This window comes from Fonsecaea nubica (genome assembly GCF_001646965.1).
Source record: "Fonsecaea nubica strain CBS 269.64 chromosome Unknown Scaff30, whole genome shotgun sequence".
NCBI classification, from domain to species: Eukaryota; Fungi; Ascomycota; class Eurotiomycetes; order Chaetothyriales; family Herpotrichiellaceae; genus Fonsecaea; species Fonsecaea nubica.
The window spans coordinates 252,515-279,772 of record NW_019173703.1 but is presented as its reverse complement, the minus strand read 5'-3'; the positions used below and the strand labels follow the sequence as shown (position 1 = coordinate 279,772).

Genomic DNA, 27,258 nt, shown 5'->3' with positions numbered 1-27,258 from the left:
ATGAGGCGGCGGAATTGGTCGAAGATTGAATGCTATTCACGAACGTGGCAGCTGGCGGGTGGCGCCGAGGAGTTTGCGAGGATGAAGAGGGTACTGGTCGCTTGAATATTGAGCAGGAAAGGGAGACGAGCTTTGTATGCGTTAGCCATCAGGTTGGAATCCATTCTCATACCTTTTCCAAAACAATATGTCTGTCTGTTTGTTCTTTACGGTCTGTGCTCCAGTACGCCGTATTTTTTTTTTTTTTTTTCTTTTTTTGTGATACTTGTTTGTTTTGGACCATCCACCTATACGGCCGAAGTGTCTTTGGTCAACATTTTTCTCCATATTCCTGATCCACGACGCCCACTGACGCCTTTTCAAGATGCACAGGTTTCATATACAATACCGCCATGGTGGCTTTGGCCCACCTCTCTCTTGAGTTCGTATTCGGCATTGTATTCAGATCCGTCGTGGGCGGGCACTATTACGAGAGCCAAGGGAGCGGGTACTTCCATCGAGTTGTGACCTCGTCCACTTCACTTCACTTCTTCGCTCTCTCAGTACATCCTACCCCATCTCCTCGCGGCTCACTGCTATCTTGACAGAATTAATCATTAGTGATGTGCGCGCTTCAACGCACCTGAAAATACAAACGCTGTTTTCCAGCCTGAATGCGATATTCTGAGATGATTCTTGTTGGGTGACATTTGATTATGACAAATTTCATTTTCATCGATGTCCAAGATACCTCTGGGTACAACCAGAACAGAATCAAGTGCCATGCTGCCGCAGGCATCCATCACCGAAAGCGTTCGGCCGATGTTATCCTCCGTCCGAATCTCTCATCGGCCCGAAAGGCACTGACCATTCGTCCTCAAAGGAAGCCACAACAAGACGAAGAGGAAGATAAGGCAGGGAAGGTATTGCGAATGCGACCAGCACGGCAAAATGTGCGCGTGCGGGATCCTAAAATCGCGTTGATGTCTCGGTGGAGAGCAGGAGGATCGATCAGGGCTCTCAAGCCTCCGAGTGACGATCTGAAGATCGAGCACGTTTTAAGCGAATCTTTCAATTGGATGATGGGGCAATACACCTCGTCATGGTCCTCGCTGGTCCAGTGTGATTCGACAGTCTTCGACACCAATGAAGAAATTGAAATCTTCAGAGAGGCTTTCTACATTGTCACCGACCTGTTGGAGGTACGAAAAACAGACGCTGCGTTTGCGGTTCTCAGGCATACGTTGGATGCTATTCCACGGATATTTCGAAATCCTCACCCCGAACTGCTGTTCACTCTAGTTGAACTTGCGTACGGGATCAACATGGGCCATGCCTCGGTTCTCCATACTCGGATCAGGTTGCATGTGGCTGACCTCGCATCTACAATCTTAGGCACGAAGCACCCATTGACAATCCTGCTCAAGTCTGAATTCAATGTTTCGTTGACGAATCACGCTACTGAACTTGTGTTCAGATGCATTATCGATGCACTGGCGAAAACATTTGGACATGATGCATATCAGACATTAGCCCACCAGATGGGCCGTTCCCAGTTCTATTCGCGCACGGGTCGAGGCGAAGATGGCGAGAAGTTGCTTACTGATATTCACGAGCGGTGGAAGCAACAATACGGTTATGACTCGGCTCTTGCTAGTCTTGCAGGGCTGGAACTGTGCCTTGTACGCCTACAGAATTGCCGTCAGCGAGACCAGGACCCTCAGCTAGATTCAATGCTGGAGGCTCAAGCCAACAATGCGATGCTGAGGATCCAAGTCATGGCTGGAGTCTACTCAAACAAATTTACCGACAAGCCTTCGTCCCGTCCTAACCTGCAGCATCAATATCCGTCGACAATGGCGCTTTCGCAATGGTTCCTTCAGAATAAACGTTATGCATTTGCACTGCATTGTTATGAGCGTGCGAAGCAACCCACGACGGATCATACTCACACTTCGACAAGACAATTGGGAAATCTCATCGTTGACGCGATAGAGAGTGCTCTGCATGATATCTTGTGGCAGTCTCACACCTTGTCGATACTTCCATCACAAGCTTCCGTGCCTGGAAGCGTGGTTGCAATGTCTCCAGCCTGTGACCATGAGAGCTGAGGGGGACAGTTGAGCACTTGACCCTCTCTCTCTCTCGCATATTGATGCCATTGCAGGGGCACCCGCCGCTGAGATGTTTGAAATTTAGAGAACTCATTCCCTTTCGGAGCGCCAATCTTCCAGCATCGTCTTTCAGCATCTGAGCCGTTGTTCAATTTAATCACTCGCCAGCCCGTCACGATTTATCATGTGTACTGCAATACATTATGGAAGACGGAACGTCGTACCGCCGGACTCATGATGTGTCAATCTCGCAGGTGGGTGGCCGCATAGGCCGCGTCCCTGCAGTGACAGCCTTCACTGCTGGTGGCACGAACTTGGATCTGGAAAGATGGTTTCCGTCAAGCCCGTTCGAAGCTGGCTGTCTCTGTGGTATGCATAGCTGCTTGCTTACTATTGTTACTGGGTTGTATCTTCCCAGTCAAGCATCCTTCATCCCTCGTTGATCCTCCAAGCCAGCATTTGAGGCAGACAAAATGCTCCGGACGTTCACTGTTCCCTTCGCCTCTTTCATTCCGCTGCAGCTAAGGGAGGAAAGTGCACAACATCTTGGTGATGCCAGGAGCCGCTGCAGGTTATCCGCCTCCAGCATACCCATGCACTTCTCCGATATCAAAAACAACGATCTCCACATGTGATGTGGTTATACCTCCAATTCCGTTCTTCGACGCTCAGTTCAATGTCACTGAGGGGCAAAACTGCAACGCTGCCTACTGCGATGGTCCAATTTCAATCTCCAACTACGCTATCGACGGGATTTCAACTGATATCATCAACAGCTCCCTGCGGTATAATGCAGCCGCTCCCGCTACCGTTCGGCCCCCTTAAAATGTGAGTTTCTTGTTTCCGTATTGGGGCATCGGAACTCGAGCGCGAAGCATGTCGCTATAATGAATATGACAGAAAGAAAGAAAGGACTTTTTGGAATGCATTTGCTCCACATGCGGACAAGAACTTCCACGCGAGATTAGGGATAACCTTCGCCATCTCCCAGCATCATGTTATGAAATGCGCAGAGGCGGATAGGACGGGAACTCAGTGCGGCGATGGAGTCCCATACAGCGTGTCAAAGAATTCTGAAAGAGCTTGGCCCTACAAGCAATATAAAGTTGTCTGTCTAAACCACCCTCGACTCCTTTTAGAGACAGCCTGAGGCCTGGATTTTTGAGGATATTGTACACAATGAGGAGCGTTCTAGTCACTCTTTTTATCAGCCTTGCAGGGCTTGTGCTGACATCTGCAGAGCAGCGTCCCGGTTTGCTTCTCATGACATCTCCCTGGCTCTACACTGAGTGCTAACAGAGATCAAGTTGTGCATAATCCACACGTTCGCCGTTGTAGCAACGAAACTGGACCATGGTTTTATGGGAACGACACCAACACTTGGTCCTCTTGGGGAACTCAATACTCTGGAACAGGACAGCCTCAACCTCAGCCCACAGGAGGCTATGCATCTCAACGACCTTGTGGCGGTGAATCTGGTGGCATCATATGTCCTTCTTCTGGACCAGGGATAGCTCCGAGTGCTCCTGCTGGCAGTGACAACAGCTCTCAGAGCTTCACAATCAGCCCCGAGCTGAGCACCCTCTCCATGTCCTTACCCTCCTCGAACGAGACGGCGATTTCAGCTACCAGCGGCCTTCCAAGCTCTTCAACAAGCACATCATTGGGAAACGGGACTTTCACGACAGGAAACACCGTGCCTACACCGACCGACTCCTCGGCCAGTAATATAACACTCGCTTCGGGTGAAAATACCCTTCCCGCTCCATCATCCAGCACCCCTATAGCAAATGGGACAACGACGACAGGCAGCTCCAATATCTCATCGACAACCACTACGACGCTGCGATCGACTACTACGATCTGGGCCTTGCCTCCCTTTAATCTTTCCTGTACCTATCTATCAGGCTCAAGTTGCAGTCCCTACAACGGCTCGAACTCAGTATGGCCCACTGGGACACCCACTGATGGTCCTCTGTGGACAAATACTTCGTTGTCAGCTTTGGGATATACCTCGCCTCCGATTGAGACGGATGCATCGCCTATTGGCGAAGGCACTGTGATCACTCTTACGATAGAAGCCACTCCACAGCCGATTACGCCCTCCCCGATCACTCCACCACCAGAGGAAATCACTCTAACAGCCACTGTTCGGGGGAAGCGCAATCATACCTCATCTGTTACGAGCTCGGGACAAGCCATAGGATCTGCGAACAGCACAGGCTCTGTCAGTGATTCAACATGGCCAGCAGAGTCTGCACCGATCACCATGACAATCGTGATAGGGAGCAACATGACCAGCATTGTTTCGACGGGTCAACCATTGACTCCAACGACATCATCTTCTCCTTCACCCAACAACTCGTCGTTGATCTCGGCCATATCAAACTCAGCAGCACCGACAGGTTCGCAATCCCAAGCCGCTTCTGAGACTCTCCCGATAACAGCGATATCCTCGTCCACAACATGGTCGGCCGGTGCCACAGCCTGGACATCAAACTCTTCTGCCCTGCCTGTTTCCTCGCCAACTCTTAATGGAACAGCTTCCAGCACAGGGACGCCAGCTGACAACTCTACCTCAACGGGAATATTCAACGCTACCACAACGTCATCAACAGTGAGTGGCGGCGCCTCGGGTTTTCCACCAGCGAGTATAACCTCGTCACCGTTCTGGAGCAATACCACAAGCAGCGGCGGTCAACCGTGTTCCTTGACCCCATCGTATCTGTGGAGGGACTGGAACTGGACCACGCCCTTGGCTCCGACAGGCAGTGACGCTTCTAGCACGACGAATGCGCCTGAGCAGACTGAACTAGGCACCACGTCTAATGCTACCACCAGCGAGACATCACCGACTCCCTCAATAGCGACGTCGCCTACCGTGGACAGCGGCAACTCTACACTCAACTCCGCTGGCCCTCCCTCAGGTCTGATGCCTATAGCTGCCCCATCATTCTCATCATCGACCGACCAGGAAACCAACGGCACGGCAACCCCCACCACGGGAGACTGGTTTGCAATGAGCACCCAGAGCGATGGAAGTGTCCTGACGACGTTTGTGACGCATTTCGGTCCCGTGCAGTCAGCCTCTGAGTCTGCCGACAATGCCGCAGCCGCGGGCGTGAGTCCTCCTTCATCGTCGTCTGCGTTGCCGTTGCCGTTGGCGAGACACCATGTCGTCGTCCGTCCAAAGAGGATGGCGACCTGGGCGAAGATGGAGGAGGCGTGAGTTTATGATTTCCGCGCGAGAGGGATAGCCATACGAGGATATGAAGCGGGGTATACGATAGTACCACCCCTCCGTTCACACACCATCCCCCAGGAATCAAGGGGGTGGGGGACAGGTGGGAGCGTATCTACGGGTTCTGTCATCGGTGGGCTGGAGTAGGGACGGTGTCAAAGTCTTTTTTCTGAAGGAGCAGACGCGTGCGGGAGAAGTAATAGTTGTAATATCATTGATCATTAATCGGATGCTTTGTGTCAAGTTCATAATCCTCATTGTTGGGAATAGGGTCTTTGTTCGAGGCTGATTTCAAGACTTATGCTGTCTGCATGCGATGTGATGGCACCGGTCTTGTCTGATCTTCCTCCCCGTCCAACGAGGTAATTTCTTCATGTACCTCGTAACAACGTCTCGGACTGGGCATCTTCCCTGGCCTTTGCTGCGCAGTATGCTTGGGGTCGTTTAATCTACTGTCTCCGTGGGCAGCAGATCTTCGATTCTGCGCGGGGATTGGTGCAGGAGTCAGCGTATGTCGACGGCTTTGTTGACATTAAGGAATTTGCTGCCTGGGCGCAATGGCTGCAATATCGACAGTTGGTGACTTCGATGCTGTGATTCTAAATTGAGACTTTGCTCTGGGGAGAAGTATCGTTCTCGGTCGTGTCGTTTGCCGATACGCTCGATAGTGAAGTGAATATCGACCCTCAGCCCTGTCACCCGTTTGCGGTGCGGACGCTCCAGCCAGCAGATTCCGACAGTCTGTCTTACCGCACCTGAAAGATTCGTTTTCATGGGGGTGGCAATGCCATTGTCCATCTCCCATTCATTCAGAATCAATCGGAGTGAGCGGTGCACTGCTGATACCGGATGTCGCTGGGGTGGCAGCACCCTCGTCCTGGCCAGGGCGCAGGTTGGAGGAAGCTCGAGTGGCGGCGAAGGACTTTTGTGTCCATTCTGCAATCGAAGCAGCAGGTCCGCCCACGATTGTTACCGCTTGTAGTTCTGTGTCCTTGCCGAGAACGGTGCCTTGGTAGCGGACTGCTTCGCCGGTCTTGCTGTGGCGCTTCTTCAACGCTGTTCAGGTCGAACGACAAGGTCAGTTTCACATTTCTGTCACTACCACCTGACTGTGGGATTTTGTCGCAAGCAAACTCTCCGTCACTCGAAAACCACAGCAAGGAGATGAACTTACCAGAAACATAATCTTCCTGCTCGTCCAATCCTGCCGCAATCTCCTCCACGTTTACATCGTCCCCAAAGCCTGCGATCCTCCTGATCTCCTTATTGACCGGCCCATGCGCCCAGTTCACGAACGCCTCGACTCCTCGTAAATCCTCAAATGGAACCCACACCCCTTCCATAATCTCCACGTCGCCCCTCACGCTCTCCTCCACGGTGTTCATCTGCGGCACCAACGCTCCAGCCTGGGTCAGCGCGAGCCTCACATCCTGGATAGTCGGCACGAAAGTGTTGTGGGTATTGAACGCGTTTTGAGCGGTCGAAGACGCCAACAAGAGAAGATAGCGAGCTGCGAGATCGGTGACAGTATCGATCACCACGGGTCGCGCGGCGCTGAAGCCAGCGGCACGAAGAATTTGAAGAACTGCCGGGCGCAAAAGCGCGGTGTGAAGGTCGGCTGAAGTCATTGTGACTGCCTTTCTGGACGCGGTTCTGGTTCTGCGCAAAACATAGAACAGAGAAAACAAATTTTGAGGCTCGACCAAACTTCACGAGACAGACAACCAGGATGGTCAGGTCATCTCGAGAGAAGGCCAATCTACCGCCAATCGCGGATCCAGCCCTTCGTGCCTATCCAAATCCAGTTCCCAACCCGCTGGTGCGATGGGTGAAGCGCAAAAAGCTGGAACACTACCGACTGCCTGATTCACCGTCAGCCTCCTACGTGCGACTTGGGCTCCGGCCTGAGTTGCTGCTTCGGTGGCCGGCCACGCTGAGGGATACTGTTCAATACAACAACCCGTTTATCAGGAAGGAAGAGGCAGTTGGAGGTGTGGAAGAGAATTCGCTAGCTTCAAATAATGGCATGCCACATTCTGGGGCTGCCGCCAATGATGCTGCATCGCTACAGGGCCCAGGCTCCCCAGGCATGCAGGGGGCTTCTTCTGTGGTCGTAGCGGCGGCTGATGACCTGTTCGCCACGCCCCTTTCACCACCACAGGCGCCTGACGAGGCGGACCCGCCCAATGACGCGCCCCCCAGCATCGCCAAACAGGCGCCAAAGCATGGCAAGAGCAAAACCGCCCTGACACCGAAGTGCTCCGCAGACGAACCCCGAAGCCGGCTGCACAGTCCAGCCCACCGGCAACCACGTCAAGCCAAATCTATCCTGAAACCTGATCCATCTTCCGGTATCAGAAAGAGCAATCCAAAATCATCCGCCGCAAAGGGCAGACCCAAGAGTGTCACCGTCAGACTTGAGCCTGAAGTCCAGCACTTCATCGACGATTCTCCTTGGCCCCGTAATTCCGACGCAGAGAATGATCCTCCCTCTCCCTCTTGCGACGGAGGCTCTATAACTGGCAACTTTAGCGGCGACGAAACCGACGACGAGGACGAATTCGAGATGTCGGACGCGGCTCTCCCTCCCCCTGACAAGGCAAAGCGCCCGTCCCTGAAACTCAAGTTTCCCAGCAAACCTGCCATCCCTCAAGCTGGAGCAGGGCAGCCTGCGGCGGTGCAGACCCCAACGCCCCAGAGCGCAGTCAGGACGCCGTCCATCAAGCTCAAACTCCCAGGCACGAGCACGCCTCGAACTGGTCCTGAAGAGTCCGCAAAGCTAAAGAAAAAGAAAAAGAACACAGATACTGCCGCCGAAACCCCGGGTTCGTCCTCCAAGAAACGCAAACGCGAAGCACGGCCTGGGGAAGACGATGATGAAGGAAATCGACCAGCACCAGCGCCTCCCAAGCCCGCCGCGTTTCGAAAACTCACGTTCAAGAAATCCCAAGCTACTCCTGCATCTGCACCCAAACCCTCGGGGACAGCGCACCTGGCCTTCAAAATCAAGGGCAAGATCCCCAAACGATCATTGGGAGTGGGCTATGATTCCGAACTCGAGACGGAATATCAGAATGATAAGGGCGAGACATTGGTTGGTCGTGAGGTCGATCCAGTCATCCACGAAGGCTTTGTTCTACGAATGCAACCTGGCGAGGATTGTGATTACTTGCGCAAAGCGATCGAGGATGGGACGGCGGGTCAGGTACTGGCAAGAGGTGCACACGTCAATCTCAGAATGCTCGATACGCTGGGTAGAAGAGGTATCCTCCAGATCAAGGACCACAAGTACGCCACCACCCTGGTTGATCTCCCATGCATTATCGAAGGAATGAAATCATGGGATAAGAAAGGGTGGATCAAGAGCATCGACATCTGCCAGATGCTTTTGGTGCTTGGCCGCTGCAACAACGAAGAGGAAGCCCGGAACTATCCTCTTCCCGAAGACGTTGACCCCAAGACTTATCAGTACGCCCATGGCCTCACTGCGCCCATGAAATGGGTCCGAAAGAGAAGATTTGCGAGAACAAAACGAGCACGAGTGGATGACATTGAGGCGGTTGAGCGGCGAGTCCACGCTCTCCTCGAGGCAGACAAGGCGGCTCTTAGCTCCAAGTATCAACTTCTGGACCATGATCCGCGCCTCGATGAACAAGGATACAGCACTGAACTGGAAGAAGACGAAGATGCCGAGGCCGAGCCAGAGGATTATTTCGACATAGCACCCGGTGTGCATGGTTCCATGGTCGAAACACCAATGCTCACCGAAACTCCTGTGCAGGAGGAAGTTGGACAAGATGATCTCGACGCCCTCGAGCGCATGTTCTTTGACGAGGATGCCGCACCTTCTACCGACACGGCCGGACAAGCTCGAAATACCTTGCACCCGCCTGAAGCGGGCATCGACTCATCATTCGCAGTGACTAGTACGTCAGCCTCCCCCTCTATGACGGCCGCGCACACCCCCATCTCTGCAGAAGCTGCAGAAGCTTCTTCTGACGAAGACGAGGACGAGGATGCGGGAGATGACGATGAAGACCGAGACGATGCCGAGAAAGAGGGTGATGAGAATAAACGTCAAGTCATGGAGAGGATTGAGGATATGCAGAACAAGATTGCGGAGCAGAGAGAGCTGCTCAAGAAGACAACGAATGCCATCTTGAAGAAGAAGCTGGCGAGAAAGATTCAAGATCTGGAGGACGATGTTGCTATGATGAGGAAGAATGCCGGCCTGGGTGGAGATGACGATGAGGACTGATCGGAGCGGGTTTGAGGAGAAGGGACTGTGCCTTGAACATATACAGTCATGTTGCATGTTGCTTCTCTCGATATTCCTTGGTAGAGATGGAGACGGAGGAAAAAGCATGTCGCCTTCACGCCGATCCATGCACTCAATATTGAACCAGGTTGAAACTGAGACCGAGTGTTGGGTCGATCGACTGTACATTGTTATCAATATTGTCAGGATTCAAATGTCCTTGTTTTCTCGTTGCCTCTTTTCTGTGCATGCGTTGTCTTCTGCGTCGCCTCACTTTGTAAATGGCATCGTCATCGAATGTTTCCAACGGTCGCCTGCTGGCTATCCGCTTTACTTCTGTGTCTCTCACCGTACCGCCTTCTCTATGCAAAGTACAACCCCGATATATCTACCACCCGCCAGAGATGGATTCCTGCTTGCTCTACCTTGGGCTCAGGTGGTTTCCAGCGACAAAGACAACACGATCACTCTTCTTCTGGCATACGTTACGACGACATCTAACGGCGATGAGCCAATAACGCCTGTCGATTTGATGTCTATGAGGGCCGTGTCCGTGAACATCGCCAAATATCATTTATTCCCAGTCGGTGCCTCGGCCGCATTTTACTAGATGGAGTTTTGTACTTGGTGCAACGTCTGAGGTGCCTTGTCTTGCGTGTCCAGGCAACTGTCCGCACCTGCGCCCTACTCAACAGGAATTGACACCATATCCTCATGTCTGTTCCCATCCCCATCTATCAGCCTTTACTAACTATCCTTTCAGCCAAGGTGTGAAATGTCTCAAGATGACCTTTGCACTGTGTCCCGGGACCGAGTGAGGTCAATATACCTGGACGGCCTCAAGTGGAAATCAGGCAACCCAAAGGGCATTCCGCCTACATTCCTCCCTCGTGACACCAGTTATCACTCCGACAAGGACCTGCTGATATCCTTTACGAGCGAGCAAGCAAGCCGCCGAGCTCGCGATTGGTCTCAGGCCTACTACTATGCCGCACAAGATCCAGAACACCATATCCATCTTCTAGACAAGGCAGTGGGCGCGCTTCTTCGCTGCAACTTTGAAGGAGTCCTTAGCGACGATGCCATCATTACCCAGACATGCGCTCTGTTATCGCGTCTGCCTCGGACGCCAGAGCTTCCAGCCTCAATATCGGCGCAGTTCAATGGGGCTGCTTTGCCTTGGCTCTATTTCAGAGCCCATCACTCCGGCTGCGTGAGGCTTGACCAGGACAGCTGGCACGAGTTGCTCGTAACCAACTGGGTCGATACCAGCTCCATCCGTCTGGCGCTGACCATCGTCCAGATTCACGATGAGATGATAGACACGACGCAGACCTTCGTTGACACTCTGGCAGAGTTGACGGCAACAGCGTTCGACCTGTCCGCCAAAACAAAAGATACCGCCGATCACAAGCACTGGCTGGTGGCCAAAAGCTTTCTGTGGACGTGCTGGTGCCGCAGCCTGATGCTTCACTTCCACTATCATCTGGGCATGCAACTACGAGCCGGGTACGATGCCGAACGGAATGAGTCGCTGAACATGCGTCAACCACTGCCAGGCCATGACGGGGAGACTCCGAATTCCCTCGAGGCACTGCCACAGTATATGTGCAAGTGGGCCTTTGCGCTGCTGAGGTCAGATAGAGCGTCCATCGGGCAAGATTTTCGCGACTTTCGACGCCGATTTGGTGCCATGTTCAACGACAAGCCAGCAAGATGCGTTCTTTCGTCTTCACAGGCCTGTAATGGACAAGGACCAGAACATTGCCAACGGTTTACAGGCATGACAATAGTCGACCAATCGGCCCACGATTACCGGTGCAGCGGTGGTTGTGACAAGATGTTCTGGGACGAATTCAGTTATCGCAGCGTCGAGGGCGCCAGAGCCGTATCAGTCAAGGACTCTGACAATGTCACCATTCGATACTGTCAAGCGTCTTCCAAGACACTCAGTGTCTCACACGTATGGGCTCACGGTGCGGGAGGGAGACCTCATACGGGTATGAATGCTTGTCTACACGCACGACTCATCCAGCTGGCCCACGAAAATGAATGCGACTCTTACTGGATGGACACGCCTTGTATTCCCGAGAATCATGATCTTCGTGCGGAGGCTATAGCTAACATCAACAAGATCTTCACCATCAGCCGAATGACACTGATCTGGGATCGCGACATCATGTCCATTGATATCAGCGACGGCTCGATCGAGACATGGGAGATCCTACTCTCGACGCTTCTGGTCTGCGATTGGAATGTCCGGTCTTGGACGCTGCTCGAGTCGATGAGGGCCCGTCACACCGTCCATCTCCTGTGCAAATACAACAGAATCATCTCGGTCAAGGAATGCCTGACAAAGGTCCACGAACAGGGGTCAATGGCCATCGCCAACCTCTTCCTCACCCATCAGCAGCTCCTCCCGGCCCAGCCACCTTCGCCGTTTGACAAAAACCCCCGAGGAGATATTGCCCGGCGGCGAGACGGGTACATCTCGGTGGAAGAGTCTATCTGCCTGCTGGCGTACCGCCACGCCTCGCGCCCAGGCGACAGTACTGTCATCATGAGCTTGTTGCACGATACCACGCCCGCATACACTGCCGAGATGTTTTGGAAATCCAAAATCAACAGCATCATTCACACGGGCGTCCTGTTCTCTTCCCTTCCCAGACTACAGTGCAAGGGTTTCGGTTGGGCTCCGGCCCAGCCAGAGGTCTCTCGACTGGCCACCACCACCTCATCGAATGCAACATCCTTACTATCATCACCATTGCATCTGGTATACGACGGCGCGGGAACATCCGTCGCGCTCATCACAGACAAAGGTCTCGATGCAAAGTTTACGACTTTTGAAGTATCCGGTCCCTCGCCAAGCGGGTTCCCCGCGAGTGTCAAGGCCTTCAAGGACACTTTCGCGCGTGGCGACCGCAGGGGAGTTGATTGTCCGTCACGTCGAGCCCGGGAGGAATTTAAGCTGCACAAATACCGTCACGCGAGGTTCGTGCTCGCTGCAAAGGTGGTCGCGTCTAGCGGCTACTATGTCTATCGAGGGCCCCGACATGGCACCGTCTTTGGGGTAGTTGGCTCGAATGACAAGGCTCACAGGATTTGGCACTGGCTCGGCGTCTTTGAATGGGACGCTGCAGCTCCGTGGCCTCCAATGAGACGAGAGGTGGAGGATATCTTCCTGGTGTGAAGACAGGCCCAATTAGCTTCAAGGGGGAGAAGGCCACATTGACTTGAATTCTTCTTTGACTGTGTCAGTCAGACATGGATCCTGGCAAGGAAGCTGCGTCAATTTCTTGCATGGAAACCCCCTCTCAATCCAGGCGACTTTGCAGGACTGTTATAAGTCCTCCATCTGACCGAAGCCAAAATGTCCCGAAAGCAGCTGCTCCCATTGCGTCCACTCGTTTGGGTCCATCTCAAATGAAACGAGATCGGGGAAGTTATAGTCAAAGGTATCAGACTCGAGCAGATAACCACCACCCTGGTTCCCAGCCTGAAAATTTCCCACGCTGGCAAAGTCCTGATCAGTCGGCCGCCGACCAAAACTCTGTCTGGACGACCGGAAACTTTGGCGCATCGCCGTAATGTACTCGGGCGTCACTGGCTCCGGGAGACCCTCTGATCTCGCGGTGGCGACATGGTCGTCCCAGACCTCCAGGGTCCATTTACTCAGTGCCAGGTACACTGGGCCCGTGGATTCCTTGAAGGCCTCGGATTTCTGCGAAATCACCACGCCAATCAGCTGCCACAGGCGATCGAGCTCGGGTCCTGGCTTGCGGTGTCGCGCCTCGATGAGGACGCAGAGCATCGTGTCCCAGAGATAGCTCGTGCTGATGCGCCACGCGTACTTTTGCAGGGCCTGGTTGCCATACACCAAGACGGCGTATTCCAGCAGTTTTGCGGCGTTGGCAAAGACAATGTCTCGCTCCGCCTGTGGGATTTTGACCCGTCGTCCAGCGAACCGTCGTCGTGGACTGTGGGCGAGGAGCCTCATCTTACATATTCCAGACCGGATCATGACGGACGTAAAGGTATGCAAGGGGTTCGACGGGTCGCAGTATCGGAGATACTTTCTCTCCCAAAGATCCTGCATCTGGTTTATGACGGCGTCCTTCTTGGCCGTGGTGGTGTCCGGACTCGTGAGGATGTCCCAGTGGACACCATTCGACAGTGGGGAGGCGAGGCTGCGCAGGGAGTTCATGATATCACACCGGACGAGGCACATGGCAATCGAGGTGATGCCATCCCGCTCGGGTGGTGGGTCGATCATGTCGGGACTAAGGTCTTCATCCTCGACATTGAGAGGCATCTTGGTGTCTCCAATGGTCAGATCGAGGGACGGTCTCATACCCAACATATCGGCGGCGCGGAAATCGATGTGCACAATGTGCCACCAGAGCCGACGCCGCATTTCCGTCTCGAAGAGCGACAGGCCCAGCGATTCCCCGTCGCGGTGGAGACCCATTTTGAGCGCCAGCCGCACGGCCACTCCTGATAAGATGAACTGAGTGTCATGTCGAAGGCACATTCTTACGCCAACCTACACAGGATGTATTAGGACAATTCAGAACAGAAACTTCAGAAAAGTACGTGAACTTTACCAAGAACAACGAAAATGCTCGCAAGGTCATGAGACTTGAAGTTTGCAGGAGTCCAGCATTGATCAAGGCCTGCCGAGCCATCGATCGATATCGCGTCAGCATGACCGGCCGCGGTCCACCCAGCAGACTCTGGCATTCGTCGTCGTCCAGCGCGCGGACTGCAGCGAGGCAGAAGCCAAACATCGCCGCCGTCAGGCTGTTGGGCGTCTCGCGTGGATGTTGCAGTGCATTGGTCAACGAGGCCCAGAAGGTCGGGATGTGCAGAAACTTCATGACCGGATCGATTCGGTCCACGTAGATATCCTTCAGCTTGCGCAGGACCTCGACAGGGGGGAAGTAATCGACGAGGTCGAAGGTGTTGGAGGTGTTGGGGTGATGAGGAAGGCTTGCTTGGTCGAGCGGACCTAGAAACAGGGCACATTCGGTCACGCTGGCCTCGTCCAAGACGCAATCGGGGGCGTATTCGTCCGGGTGATGAAACTACCAGGGGGATTGTGTTAGATGCTGCTCGAACATTGGTCTTTGCCATCACTCTCACCTTGTCTCCCAAGTTGGACCAGAGGGCGCTGTGGATAGGATAGGACTTAGACACTGTCCAGTAGGGAAAAGGGACGGCAGGATCTCAAACCTGTCAAAGTATCTCGAGTTGCCTTCCCTAGTGACCAGCTTTGTTCTAGCCAAGTCGAGCCCTCGGAGAGCACCAGAGCCGTCGACGTCGACATCGACACGAGCCTCACTGTCTTTGTGGACCATACCCACATCTGATCTATCACATGACTCCATATCCGAGCCATCGTCACTGTCCAGCGACGGTTCGATCTTCGCGCCATACGCCTTGAGCATCTCTTCGTACCGTCTCAGTCTGGCGTGCAGTCCTTCCCGCGCGGGCTTCGTCCTCTTCCGTTTGCCGCGCGTCGGCGGGACGAAGCTACATTGTGTGTCTCCCTTGACGCAGTTGGCGCATGGAGACTGGCGGTCGCACTTGATTTTACGCTGGCGACAGACCAAGCAGGAGAAGCCTTTGGCGTTTCCGTTTGCGTTTGCGTTTGCGTTTGCGTTTGCGTCCGTCGCTGTCGCGGGGTCCTCGGTCAGGGGGCGCGACATGGTTGAGTTTCACTTGATTTCTCCCTCGCTTTTCTGGGGAGACACTCGGTGGTCGGAGAGAGGGATTATATTCCACAGATGGGAGGATTTGTTGATGTGGCGGTGGTCGTGGTGGTCGTGGTATTTCACCTGATGCTGATCTCGGCGCTCGGAGGGTCAAAAATCAACATTTGAGCCCCGAGAGGCGAAGCGAAGTGAATACAACGCAAAAAGGGACACAAATTCAACCACACGCAGGCTACCACCAACTACCAAAACCAGGTACTTAAGGAAGCGGGCTGTCAGGTCTGCAGTCTGCGGACATGGACTCTCCAGATTGCCTCAGTTCACATCTCTATTCCTGCGCCACACGAGTCCCAGCATTGCTTCCACCATGACGCGCACCTCTTCACACGACGACGACAACAAACATGACCCAGAGGCGGGCACTCAGCAGAAGAAGAGTGATGGGACAGACGACGGATATCCCAGCATGCGGAAGAGGATCCTGATCATGCTCGCAGGCTACCTTGCCATATTCCTGGTTACCTTGGTACTTCCAATGCCTTTACAATCTCTCCCACCTCTACTGACCAACTCCTCTAGGACCAAAACATCATATCCACAGCCATCCCACGAATCACCGACGAGTTCGACTCCATCGCAGACATTGGATGGTATGGCAGCGCGTACCTGCTCACCATGTGCAGCTTCCAGCTCCTCATGGGCAAGGTCTACAAGTTCTACCCGGCGAAACCCGTCTTTCTGTCGGGCATTGTGCTCTTTGAAGTCGGCTCAGCCGTGTGTGGATCGGCGCCGAGCTCTGTGGCCTTCATTGTCGGCCGCGCCATTTCAGGCTTGGGTGCTTCAGGAATGTTCTCGGGCGTCATGGTCATCCTGTTCCACACCGTCCCTCTACAGCAGCGGCCGATCTGGCAGGGTGCTTTTGGGGGTATCTTTGCAATTGCGTCCGTCATCGGGCCTCTGGTCGGAGGGGCATTCACCGACAACGTCACCTGGAGATGGTGTTTCTACATCAACCTCCCCATCGGCGCCGTGGTCGTGGTCGTCACCATGGTCGTCCTGCGCCTTTCCAACCAAAAACTCGACGAACGAGCCCCCGGGATCCTGGGTAAGGTGAAGCAGCTCGACCCCTTGGGCAACCTGGTATTCTTCCCCGGCATCATCTGTCTGATCCTGGCTCTCCAGTGGGGAGGAACCAAGTACTCGTGGGACAACGCGCGGGTCATTGTCCTGCTGGTTCTCTGTGCCGTTCTCTGCCTGGTCTTTGGGGGAATCCAAGTCTGGAAACAAGAAGATGGCACCGTCCCTCCCCGGATCATCAAGCAGCGCAGCGTGGCGGCTGCGCTGTGGTTCTCGTTTTTCAACGGCGCCGGCGTCATGGTCACCATTTACTATCTGCCCATCTGGTTCCAGGCCATCAAGGGCGTCAGCGCCGTCAAGTCGGGCATCATGCTGCTCCCGCTGGTGCTGTCGTCGGTCACCGCCTCCATCTCGTCGGGCATCATCATCAGTCGCGTCGGCTACTACACGCCGTTCTTCATCCTCAGCTCCGTGGCCACGTCCATCGGCGCCGGCCTGCTCTGCACCTTTACCTCGACGACAGCCCACCCGGCGTGGATCGGGTACCAGGTCATCCTGGGGCTAGGCTTGGGCTTCGGGGCTCAACAGGGTCTGAACGTCGTGCAAACCGTCTTAGACCGCCCGGACATCGCCACCGGCACCGCCGTCGTCATGTTCATGCGCTTCCTCGGCTCCGCCATCTTCCTGCCCGTGGCCGAGAACATATTCCTCAACGGCCTCGTCGCGAAACTGACGGCCGATCTGCCCGGCGTCGATCCCCACGCGGTGACCACGACCTCGGGCGCGACGGACCTGCGCAATCTCGCGGGCGGCAACGACCTGGCCGTCCTCCTGGCCGATTACAACGACGCCCTCGTCCATGTCTTTTACCTCGTCGTGGCGACCTGCGTCGCGACCATCTTGGGGAGTGTGCTGGTCGAGTGGCGCAGCTTGAAGGTTCGCGCTGCTGTTACTTCTGCTACTGCTCGTAGTGGAGGAGGTGGTAGTAGTGGTGACGGTGACAACGAGCCGACTGGGTCCAAGGAGGCTGGAGAAGCGACAGAGCGAAAGGACTCCAACGCACAAAATGCTTAAAAGATGGGGAGGGGGACAGAAAGCCTCCTTTAGTTTGGTTTCTACACATCAAGGCGGCGCTGGTGGGTGGGCTGGGCATATCATCTCATGTCATCTCCTATCATTTTATACACTCTCCTCTCTTGTCTTCTCGTTTCCTTTTCTATTATTCTACGGCCTCATGGTGGGAAATCCAACAGAATAGAGGGATTCTACGATTATTTTGGTGTCAGAGTTCTTCACACATACACACAACTTTGGGCGGTTGGATCTTTCACAAAAAAAAACGTTCTATTTATTGTACATGTACATGTACATCGCATAGATAGAGAGGTGAATAGATTAATCCAAAACCCCTCACTGTGGCAGAAAAGCTAAAAAGAGTCTTTCGCACGCCTTGAGGAGTCGTAAAATCCTTGTCCATCTCGGCTGTCCCACATCCCATGACGTTTTACCTTTGCATCTTTACTCACCATGGTGCAAGGTAGGGTCTAAGCACCGTGCTTTCATCCGGGACGCGGGATGCGGGACGCGGGTCCGAGTCAATGACAGCAATCGAACTCGACGAATCCTCTTCTACTCCCCCTGGACTGTGAATGGCAAGAATATCAGTTGACAAGATGGCAATTTCTGATCTATTTGGAAGAAACTATGAACCAACCACTGCTGTCTATGACGAAGCCACAACTCTGGGGGTTTTCTGACATGTTGGACGAAACTACCGTGTTGACTACCTAAGTAGGAGGGGTCACTGCGATGGAAGAGGATTCATAACAATGAGTATAACGATGACGGTGACGATGGTTGGTGGTTGGTGGTTGGTGATGTTGATGTTGAAGAAGGATTCGCTTTCACGGCGACAGACACACACACACACACACACACACAACACATACTCTCTCTCTCTCTCTTCCTTTCCTCCATTCCTCTCCTTCTTCGTCTCCATCCGCATCTACATCCCTGACATCCCTTGACAACTCTCCAACCGACTGACTGAAAGTTGACGCGATGATAGAAGAACAAACAAGTCTGTCTGAATAGTTGATCAAATCTCGACCGACTTCTCGGTGCGCTGCTCTCGTCGTCGCGGGATCGTCATGACCTGGTGGAGTTTGACGTCGGCGGGTTCAAACTGTCATGTGTGAAGCGTGTCAGTCGGGCCATCAGCCACGTATTAAACCACCCATTCCGTGCAACCAGACGACAGCCAACGCAGGAAAGAGGAGGTAAGGAGGAGAGAAAGGATATGGACCAAAAAAAAGGCTATTCTCACCTTATAAATCCTCAACAGCGTGGCCCAGATCTTGTACAGCTCCAGCTGGACAATGTTCTTGCCGATGCAGCTGCGGCTGCCGTGGCCAAAGACCAGCATGGAGCGGTGCATGCGGACCTTGCGCTCGCGGAACTCGTCCTCGGTCTCGCCGGCTTGCCGCATCCAGCGCTCCGGGTTGAAGGCGCGGGCGTCCTTGCCAAAGACGTGGGGCAGCATCGCCATGGACGCGGCGTTCATGGCGATGACGGTGCCGGGTGGCAGATGGGTGCCGTTGGGCAACGTCAGGCCCGCGGGACCGGCGACGCGCTCGAGGTTGTTGGCCGGGGCGCCAAACTGACGGTACGACTCCTGGATGACGGCGTCGAGGTAGGGCATCTTGAGGGCCAGCTCGAGCGCCGCGGGGCCCTCGGTGTCGACCTCCTTCATGGCCGCCATGTTGACGCTGCGGATCTCCTGGTTCAGCCGCTCCTGCGCTTCCGGGTGCTCCGTCAGCCAGTGGATGGTGGCGTCCATGGCGCGGGCGCTGTTGTTGGCCCCCGCGAGCACATTGGTGGCCGTGAGATGGGTGATGCGCAGGTCCGTCATGAGTGGGTACGCCTTTCTCGCCGCGATGAAGCTCCCCAGGAGGTCCTCGTGGCGGCGCGACGCCGACTGCGCCTCGGGGTCCTTGGACGCCTTGGCCAGACGCTCGCTGACCACGCGTCGTGCAAAGGTGAAGAACATGCTCGGCTTCTGCGTGACGAGCTTGAGGAAGGGGTTGCGCTTGGTCAGTGTGTCGAGCAGCGGGAAGTTGTTGGCCACGCTGATGTATCGAAAGTTCTCCCGCTGTGCCTGGATCATGCCGTTGAAGTCGTAGCCGTGGTCGAGGAAGCCGAGTGGCTCACCGAACGAGATCTTGGACATGACATCAAAGGCCCCTTTGTGAGGACAGTCAGACCATCTACCACTTACTTGAGCGGAGGTTGAAACTCACAGTATTGAAGCCAACGAGTCATGTTGATCGGCGTGCCATCGGCGTCATGCTTATCGAGCTCCTTGATCAACTTTTCGATCGTCTCGTCAATGTACGGCTCGTAGCCCTTTAGAGAGGACAGAGAATACGCGTGGGCAATGGGTCGCCTGTACATTCCGTGCGTCTTTTCATCCTTGATGCTGACCAGAGCGGTCTGGTCCGTGCCTGTGGGATTTTGTGAGCTGGTGCACTCTTTCCAGATACAATTCATCAGTGGAATGGACATGGTGATCTACCTACCGGTCATGACAAAGACTTGGTATCCGGGACCCTGATGAAACGAGGTGATGATTAGCATTTCCACTCGTCCAACACGATTCATTCTCAACCTTCACACACACACTCTCTCTCTACCACCCAAACCGCTCACTCACCTTATCCAGACGTTCTCTGAAGCCGTAAATCGTATCAATCGCCTCAGGGTCATAGACGAGGACATGCTTCGGTCCGATCCTCACCACGTCCCCGTACCGGCCGATCATGTTGATCTGGTAATTGTTGACGGCCTCCTTGTGGTGGTTGAGCCGCCACGCCTGGTACCCGCGCCACAGGTTGGTGTACTTGGCCAGCCAGGGACCGGGGACATGGTCGAGACCGGCCCGCTTGCTCTGGACGAACAGGTAGAGGACGAGACCGAGGAAAGCCGCTGCGGCGAGGTAGACGGGCGAGATGGCCGCGTGCTGGGTCAGCGGCGTGGAAAGCGCCATGTCGTGCTGCGTTGTGTTGCGTCGGCGTTCAAATTGATAAATAATAATAAAAAAAATAGATGTCGTTGTTGTTGCACAGGGTTCCAAAAGGCCCAAAGTAAACGGACGGGGCAAGAGTGGATGGAATAGTATATGGCCAAGGAATTTCCAAGCAAAAGAGTCAAGCTCAAGAGGCGGGCGGGCCAAGTGCTGATGGGAGGATGGCGGCGGATGATGAGCCAAGGGCCTGGCTTAAAAAATGCTTGCGTTGCTTATGTACAAGGTTTCAAAGTTCCGGTCATTCTCATTCTGCTTCCTTCCTCCCCTCTCCCATTCTCTCCAAGCCCAACTGGGGGAAACGTATTTATGCTTACCCGAGGGACCAACAAGTCAACCTAGAGCCTTGTGATGTGATCCCCCCTCTCCCCTGCGACAGAATCCCAACTGCCGACCTGTCCCCAGAGGGCGGGGAGACAAGGGGGAGTTAAGAGTAAGTGTAAGGTCTCTGGGGAAGATTCCCCCGCAGTTGTGTGTGTGGAGGAAGGGCCAATCACAGAGATGCCGAAGACGCTCGGAACGGCTAGATCGGCTGCTTAGCTCAGCTTGGCGTTGCTCAAAGAGGAAAGGATCGTGTAGTGGTGCGTTATGATTGGGTGTTAGATCTCAAGTGGCTGAGGGTATCCTCCCCCAGGCTATGTGGGCAGCTTAGCCAGGCAGCTTAGCCTAGCCCTAGCCTGCCTGTGGGCGGCTTCAGATCCATTCCCTTTCTTGCGACGCGACCCCCGTCTCTCTTGCCTATATCACTCGGAGAGTAGACCACGAGGGCACAAACCCCCTTATGCGGAGATTCCCCGACCTTTAGTTGTGTGAAGGCACCGAATCATCAAGTTGGCACTCTGGTAGAAAACAACTGCCGATACAACGTCTTCGGCACGGGAACCGACACGTGGTAGCCTGGTCACATTATCCCCAGACATCATTGTCACCTCGCGTTGAAAGGCTTCTCTCATCTTCCCCCAGAACCCGAGAGAAAGTGTCAGCTTCACCACACAGTGTGTGTTGTTGCGTTACCTCCCTTGATTGCATGTTGACTTTGATTGATCTCTCTGTTGTTTCGTGTCTTGTAAAGCAGCCATCATGAGCTCCGCAGTGAATCCCGGACAGAACGAGCAGGTGGCTCCTGTCCAGGTTGCGGACAAGCCGTTGGGCGAACACCACGAGACGGCCGTCGAGCATGTCAAGGAGGTCAACGACGCCATTGCCAGGGTCGACTCGCACCTGGACAACACGCATGTCGCGCTCGGTTGGCGATCATGGCTGGTGGTGCTCGTCACCATGTTTGGGTAAATATGCCCTCTGGCAGGATTTCACTGGGGATCTGTTTCTGTTGACATTGGCGGCCCAGCAACTTGACCTTGGTTTTTGTCGTCGTGGCGGCAGGCTCGGTCATTGCCTTTATCATTCGAGACCTGGGTCATCCCGGACTGGCCGGCTGGATCATCCAGGTATCTGGTTCTATTCTTCTCACCCACCCGAAGCCAACCGCTAATGTGGGATCCAGGGTCCGTTGCTGGTTCAGAGTGTCCTGTGTCCCATCATAGGGAGGCTGTCGGACGTGGTGGACCGCAAATACCTCGCCTGCATTCAACTGTCGGTCGCCTTTGTCGGATCCGTCGTGTCTGCCACGGCCCATTCCATGAACACCTTGATAGGAGGAGGGATCCTGATCGGCGTGGGCCTTTCGTCTTTGGGCATCATTGTGGCCATCCCCGCCGAAGTGCTCCCGTTGAAGTACCGAGCCATTGCCAACGGGGCGAACTTCCTCGGCGGCGCCTTTGGAGGCCTGTAAGTCTTTGTTTTCCCACCTTGTAGTATCCCCCCGTGTGTATGTGTGCGTCTTTCCCAACCAGGGTGCTGATATCATGGCCCCCTCCCCCGGCCATGTCGTGGTGAAGGGTTGGACAGCTCGGCGCCGGCGCCGTCACCAACGTCGAAAAGGACGGCTGGCGCAACATCTTCTGGATGCAAGCCGCTTTCCACGGCGCCACGGTCCTCATGCTCCTGGCCTTCTATTTCCCGCCCCGCCGCTCCGACTACCCCAAGATGACCTTTGTCGAGGTACTGTGGTCGCTCGATCCCATCGGCGCCGTCCTCTTCGTCGGTGGCGCCACCCTGACTATCTTGTCATTGGACTGGACCGGCGGCACGTATGCGTGGAGCGACGCCCATGTCATCGCTCCGCTTGTCATTGGCATCGTTCTGCTGATCTTGTTTGGGATATATGGTGAGGTCTACCAGAAAAGTCTTGCCAGGAGCGGTATGAGCTAATGATGGAATATAGAATGGAAGGGACGGACCGATGGAATCGTTGCCCATGTGAGCACCTCTTGAATAGCCTCTCTCTGCACCTAATACGCTGATTCTCGTCAAGGTCATGTTCAAGAACGGATACAATTTCCCTCTGGCCGTCTTTGCCTTTGCGGTAGAAGGGTAAGTTTTGTCCGACTCATGATTGATCCAGTTCAAGAACTCTGAGACGACTGACACTTGACAAACAGATGGATCTTCTACAGCGCCGTCAACAGCGTGACTCCACAAGTGATTCTCAATCTCGGATGGGAGACGACGTCGTGGCAAATCTCGATCCGCCAACTGGCGTACCAGCTGCCGACGATTGGTTTCTCGATTCCCATGGTGTAAGCCCTGCCTCTCTCCCGCCCTTAAGCCATGTTTCCTCTTCCTTAATCACCAGAACTTCCTCCCTGATGTCTAATCACCCATCTATACACTTGCTTACCACAACGACAAAACAGTCTCTACTCGACCAAATACAAAGACCTCAAGAACCCGCTGATCTTCACGTACACGGTCTTCCTGATCGTCTGCATCTGCTACGCGACGATCAAACCCAGCGAGAACCACGCACAGTACGCGTTCGCGGTGCTGGCGGGGATCGGACAGGCGGGCCCCTTGACGCTGATCCTGGCGCTGGTGCAGTTCGCGGCGCCGCACGCCTTCATCGCGACGGCGTCGGGGTTTGCGCTGTCGGCGCGGGCGATTGGGGGCGCGTTCGGGTCGGCGGTGCTCGACGCCATCATCAACGGCAAGATCGACGCGACGCTGGCGCGCGACGTGACGCGCGCCGCCACGGGCGCGGGCCTCCCCGCGAGCTCGGTGCCGGACCTGCTCGAGGCCATCGGCGCGGGTGAGGGGTTCGACGCCGTGCGCGGCCTCAACGGCACCATCCTCGACGCGGCCCTCGACGCCCGCAACTGGGCCTACGCCCGCGCCTACCGCCTCGCCTGGGCGAGCATCATCCCCTTTGTCGCCCTGGCCATTGTCGCCGTCATCTTCATCAAGCACGTCAAGGAGCTCATGACCGAGCACGTCGAGGCGAGTGTCGAGAGGAGGCCTGCCGCCGCGGCGGCTAGGAGAGACGAGGAGAAGAACTGATTTCCCACATCCCTCGAAGAATGCACCGATATAGCAGGAGTCTTTGTTGCAATCTTTTGTAGAAAGGAGGACACTGACCTGCCACGCATACACACACAGACTCTCTCTCTCTCTCTGTCTGTCTCGAGACAATGCACAATTCCGCGGCGAAGAAATGTATCCTGTACCCTATATCCTATATCCTACATTCTATAGCCTATTTATATACCATACACCATCTCCTGGCATGCACTATAGTCTCCATACTTACATGCATCATACACAAACACAAATCTATAGACATATCTTCATATCCATACATATCCATACATATATCTATCAGATTACGAATCCACATCTCCATACATATACATCACAATACACATCACAGTACACATCACATATCTACATTCATGTCCACATCCATGTCCATGGCCATGATTATCATACCTGAGCGCCGTGGAAAATGTGCATGAAAATGCAAAATAAAAACCATACTGCCCCCTCTCTCTCACATGTCTACCTCATATCTACCTCTGTCTCTGTCTCTGTCTCCTACGTACGAGGTACAGCTGTAATATTACACAATGGGTTCGGATGTTGGCACTGTCAAGTTATGCATCACCGTACTCGGAACTCGGGACTCGGTGTAAATGCTCCGACGTATCATTCAGCATCACGTGCCTACCTCCGTATAGCATTAGTAATACATCAATTAATGCCCATACACAACTCCCTGCAATCTATATCGAAATACCGAGTACACCATGCACGCTCCGTACAAGCAAAACAAATATGGTCCATTTTTAGTCTTCGTCCAGGTACAGTCTGAGAGGCTAAAGATACAGTATGCCATATAGCCAAGAAATGGAGACGGGGGTATCACATCTCGAGGTCAACATCCCAACAAGATCAATCGCAGTTCTTGTCCACTCCTGAACCTAGTGCAGTGCAAAGTTGTCGAGCCCCATGTTGCCGGACATATGCAGACGTCATGTTTCGCAGTTGTTGCTAATACCATGCAAACTTTCTAGTGACGAGCCTTTCAGCATTCATGCAAACAGAGCAATTGGTCTCGCCCGTGCATCTCCCAGAGTTTTCACCTATCCAAGGCCCGGGGAAACCAACAAATGTCAAGAAGCCTCTCGTCAGAATTATCATAAAACTCGTATCATTATCGTTGCTTCTGGGGGTTGCTTCCCGTCATCTTCCAGCTTCAAGCTGCGAAGGCGTAGGCGGGGCTTCCGGAGCCGCCGTTTGTGTCTGGGCTGGTCGACTTAGACCTGGTATTCTGAAGCCAAACCGTGGTCTTCGTGACGACTGAGTATCGACGCCTTGGTGACCCGCAGCTGTATTTGAGTTTGGTAATGTGTCTCTTTGCTGCCTCCGACTTTGTTCTCGATTTGACTGATCTGTCCGTTCCGCACGCACCACAAGTGGAAATCCATGTCGATCGCGATCGTGATACACGATACTCATAAATCGCCCCGGTATGATCATCGCCGGTCTTCGGCCTGGTCGACCATTTCCGATGATCGAGAATGCCGTTGGAGGCGGTTGCAGGTTTGTTGGATGCACTTCGGCACCTTCGGGTCGAGGTTTGGGGACGTAATAATCCGCTTTGCAGAGAGGACAACAGGCTCGGCGTGATGTCAACCAAGGATCAACGCAAGAGGCATGGAATGCATGGCCACAATGTAGCCCACGAATATCGTCATCATCGTCGATATTGTCGATACAAATTGCACAAGCATCGCCGGGATCGGGTAATTGCTCGGGAGGAAGGGCCGTCTGAATACGTTCTTCGTCTTCATCCTCGTCATCGTGACTGGTGACTTTGTGTACCGGAGTACCTGGTGTCACCGTGGATGGACTGGATTTGGGCCGGGACGGCGTGGCTGGCCGGTTTTCCGTGTCACTCTTTTCAGCCTCTACAAGCTCTGGTTCGCCATGCTCGGGCGTTTTCTCCTCGGACGAAGTGTTTGTTTGTGCATGTGCCAATTCCTGGGCTTCCATTTCCTTTGACTCTTTTGAATCTCGTTGGGCATTGTGTATGCTGGCCGGTCGAGAAGCCGTAGTAATCCCTCCAGCAGTGGGCAGGCCTTCATCGGCACGATTCGAACGCCACGTTTTGTATTTGGTCAGAGGGAACTTTTCGTTGACTTCCTCGATTGTCATGAGCTTCTTCTCGCGCCTGCGGCGGTGTTGTCGAGGCATTGCTGCGAGATCCACCCCGTCCGGATCTTCGCCATTCATGCGCTGTCGATTGCGCTGGTTATATCGGAAGCAGTATTTGACACCGACGATAATCCTGACAGGCACACACACGACAAGATTAGATGATTCAGAGATGCCCGACGTTGATTGAAGCTCACCATAAGTTCGTAAAGACGACACCAAAGCCGAGAGCGACGAAAAAGAGTAGTGGCGAACTAGGACCAGAGCCTCCATTACCACCAGGGTTCCCCGTTGGGCTCGCAGTGGGCGACGCCGTCGTAGTTAATGTTGAAGAAGCCATCTTAGATGAGGTATGACGGCGCAGATAGAGTGTTCGACAGGGTGGACGTAGTCAACGTGCAGATGGCGGGTGCGCAACCGGGTGCTGATGGGAGCATCTAAGCTGTGCCGGCGACCACGGATCCAGGATGAAAGCACTGATTATCCCTCGAACCAGTCGTAGATGGGCAGAGACATGAACAGGAGGACAAAAAGGAGAGAGGATGAGTCGCGAAGGATAGGGAGGAGTAGGTGGCGATCGATTTCGACGTATGCAAATCCGTAATCGAGGAGGAATGACGGAACGATCAATCGAAGCAAGGGTGAGATTAGGATTGGTCCTCCGGCGCTCCAATATGGGCCTGAATCCTCCCTCACACACGAGGCGGATTGAGTGACAAAAGGTTACGAAGTGAAGGGGGAGGCTGTTTCAAGGGGGAAGAAGCAACCTCTGCTTCGGAGACGGGATTGGCCCAGATGGCGGATGTGCAGGTCTTCAGTAGGGCGGTTTCGGATGTAGCATCCCCGGTTAAGATGAAGGAGGATGTATTGCGGCTGCTGCAGAATGATAGAAGATCGAGGTTTAATGGAACGGGATGAACGAGGTAATAGTGATGCAGGAGCTGGAGAAGAAGAGGGTGATGGTGAAGGGTGAGAATGGCGCAGTTGGCAAGCTGGTGATGGTGGTGCCAATGCTGGTTCACGAGACCAAGTCCGAGGAAAAACTGCGCGGGGGGGGGAGAAGAGAGAATATTGAAGGGCTGGGCTGGGCGGGAGAACTGCAGTGACTGTGATGCTCACACCTGCGGAAATCCGGTTTAGTTAAAGAAAGCTACTCGGCGTCCAGGTACCTAGCGCCGCCTAAGTTGTTGACTGAGGTCCTCAGTGGTCCTCCCCCAAGCCCTGGCTTGCCTGGCTGC

General features: G+C 54.2%; 10 protein-coding genes across 10 annotated transcripts; 6 read left to right on the top strand and 4 right to left on the bottom strand.

Annotated features, from left to right (window-relative positions):
- Nucleotides 1-695: 695 nt before the first annotated feature.
- On the top strand, nucleotides 696-2,090 carry AYO20_05317 (hypothetical protein; the record flags this gene model as incomplete). Its single annotated transcript, XM_022643611.1, has 1 exon — nucleotides 696-2,090. One exon carries the CDS (start codon nucleotides 696-698, stop codon nucleotides 2,088-2,090), a length of 1,395 nt encoding a protein of 464 aa, XP_022500479.1.
- Nucleotides 2,091-2,296: 206 nt separating this feature from the next.
- On the top strand, nucleotides 2,297-5,322 carry AYO20_05316 (hypothetical protein; the record flags this gene model as incomplete). The annotated part of the gene is made up of 3 exons (XM_022643610.1): nucleotides 2,297-2,462; nucleotides 3,393-3,562; nucleotides 3,646-5,322. The coding sequence occupies 3 exons, from the start codon at nucleotides 2,297-2,299 to the stop codon at nucleotides 5,320-5,322; spliced, it is 2,013 nt and encodes a 670-aa protein (XP_022500478.1).
- An 817-nt stretch (nucleotides 5,323-6,139) lies between these two features.
- Nucleotides 6,140-6,962, bottom strand: AYO20_05315 (hypothetical protein; the record flags this gene model as incomplete). The annotated part of the gene is made up of 2 exons (XM_022643609.1): nucleotides 6,140-6,390; nucleotides 6,509-6,962. The coding sequence occupies 2 exons, from the start codon at nucleotides 6,960-6,962 to the stop codon at nucleotides 6,140-6,142; spliced, it is 705 nt and encodes a 234-aa protein (XP_022500477.1).
- A 101-nt stretch (nucleotides 6,963-7,063) lies between these two features.
- AYO20_05314 (hypothetical protein) lies at nucleotides 7,064-9,592 on the top strand (the record flags this gene model as incomplete). The annotated part of the gene is made up of 1 exon (XM_022643608.1): nucleotides 7,064-9,592. One exon carries the CDS (start codon nucleotides 7,064-7,066, stop codon nucleotides 9,590-9,592), a length of 2,529 nt encoding a protein of 842 aa, XP_022500476.1.
- A 775-nt stretch (nucleotides 9,593-10,367) lies between these two features.
- Nucleotides 10,368-12,785, top strand: AYO20_05313 (hypothetical protein; the record flags this gene model as incomplete). Its single annotated transcript, XM_022643607.1, has 1 exon — nucleotides 10,368-12,785. One exon carries the CDS (start codon nucleotides 10,368-10,370, stop codon nucleotides 12,783-12,785), a length of 2,418 nt encoding a protein of 805 aa, XP_022500475.1.
- A 150-nt stretch (nucleotides 12,786-12,935) lies between these two features.
- Nucleotides 12,936-15,303, bottom strand: AYO20_05312 (hypothetical protein; the record flags this gene model as incomplete). Its single annotated transcript, XM_022643606.1, has 4 exons — nucleotides 12,936-14,138; nucleotides 14,200-14,679; nucleotides 14,738-14,765; nucleotides 14,828-15,303. The coding sequence occupies 4 exons, from the start codon at nucleotides 15,301-15,303 to the stop codon at nucleotides 12,936-12,938; spliced, it is 2,187 nt and encodes a 728-aa protein (XP_022500474.1).
- A 373-nt stretch (nucleotides 15,304-15,676) lies between these two features.
- On the top strand, nucleotides 15,677-17,460 carry AYO20_05311 (hypothetical protein; the record flags this gene model as incomplete). Its single annotated transcript, XM_022643605.1, has 2 exons — nucleotides 15,677-15,835; nucleotides 15,889-17,460. The coding sequence occupies 2 exons, from the start codon at nucleotides 15,677-15,679 to the stop codon at nucleotides 17,458-17,460; spliced, it is 1,731 nt and encodes a 576-aa protein (XP_022500473.1).
- Nucleotides 17,461-18,484: 1,024 nt separating this feature from the next.
- On the bottom strand, nucleotides 18,485-20,431 carry AYO20_05310 (hypothetical protein; the record flags this gene model as incomplete). The annotated part of the gene is made up of 5 exons (XM_022643604.1): nucleotides 18,485-18,571; nucleotides 18,713-19,629; nucleotides 19,686-19,889; nucleotides 19,965-19,995; nucleotides 20,099-20,431. 5 exons carry the CDS (start codon nucleotides 20,429-20,431, stop codon nucleotides 18,485-18,487), a joined length of 1,572 nt encoding a protein of 523 aa, XP_022500472.1.
- Nucleotides 20,432-21,547: 1,116 nt separating this feature from the next.
- Nucleotides 21,548-23,863, top strand: AYO20_05309 (hypothetical protein; the record flags this gene model as incomplete). The annotated part of the gene is made up of 8 exons (XM_022643603.1): nucleotides 21,548-21,753; nucleotides 21,816-21,915; nucleotides 21,972-22,255; nucleotides 22,366-22,694; nucleotides 22,752-22,786; nucleotides 22,842-22,900; nucleotides 22,969-23,106; nucleotides 23,224-23,863. The coding sequence occupies 8 exons, from the start codon at nucleotides 21,548-21,550 to the stop codon at nucleotides 23,861-23,863; spliced, it is 1,791 nt and encodes a 596-aa protein (XP_022500471.1).
- Nucleotides 23,864-25,045: 1,182 nt separating this feature from the next.
- On the bottom strand, nucleotides 25,046-26,360 carry AYO20_05308 (hypothetical protein; the record flags this gene model as incomplete). Its single annotated transcript, XM_022643602.1, has 2 exons — nucleotides 25,046-26,153; nucleotides 26,218-26,360. The coding sequence occupies 2 exons, from the start codon at nucleotides 26,358-26,360 to the stop codon at nucleotides 25,046-25,048; spliced, it is 1,251 nt and encodes a 416-aa protein (XP_022500470.1).
- Between the last annotated feature and the right edge of the window lie 898 nt (nucleotides 26,361-27,258).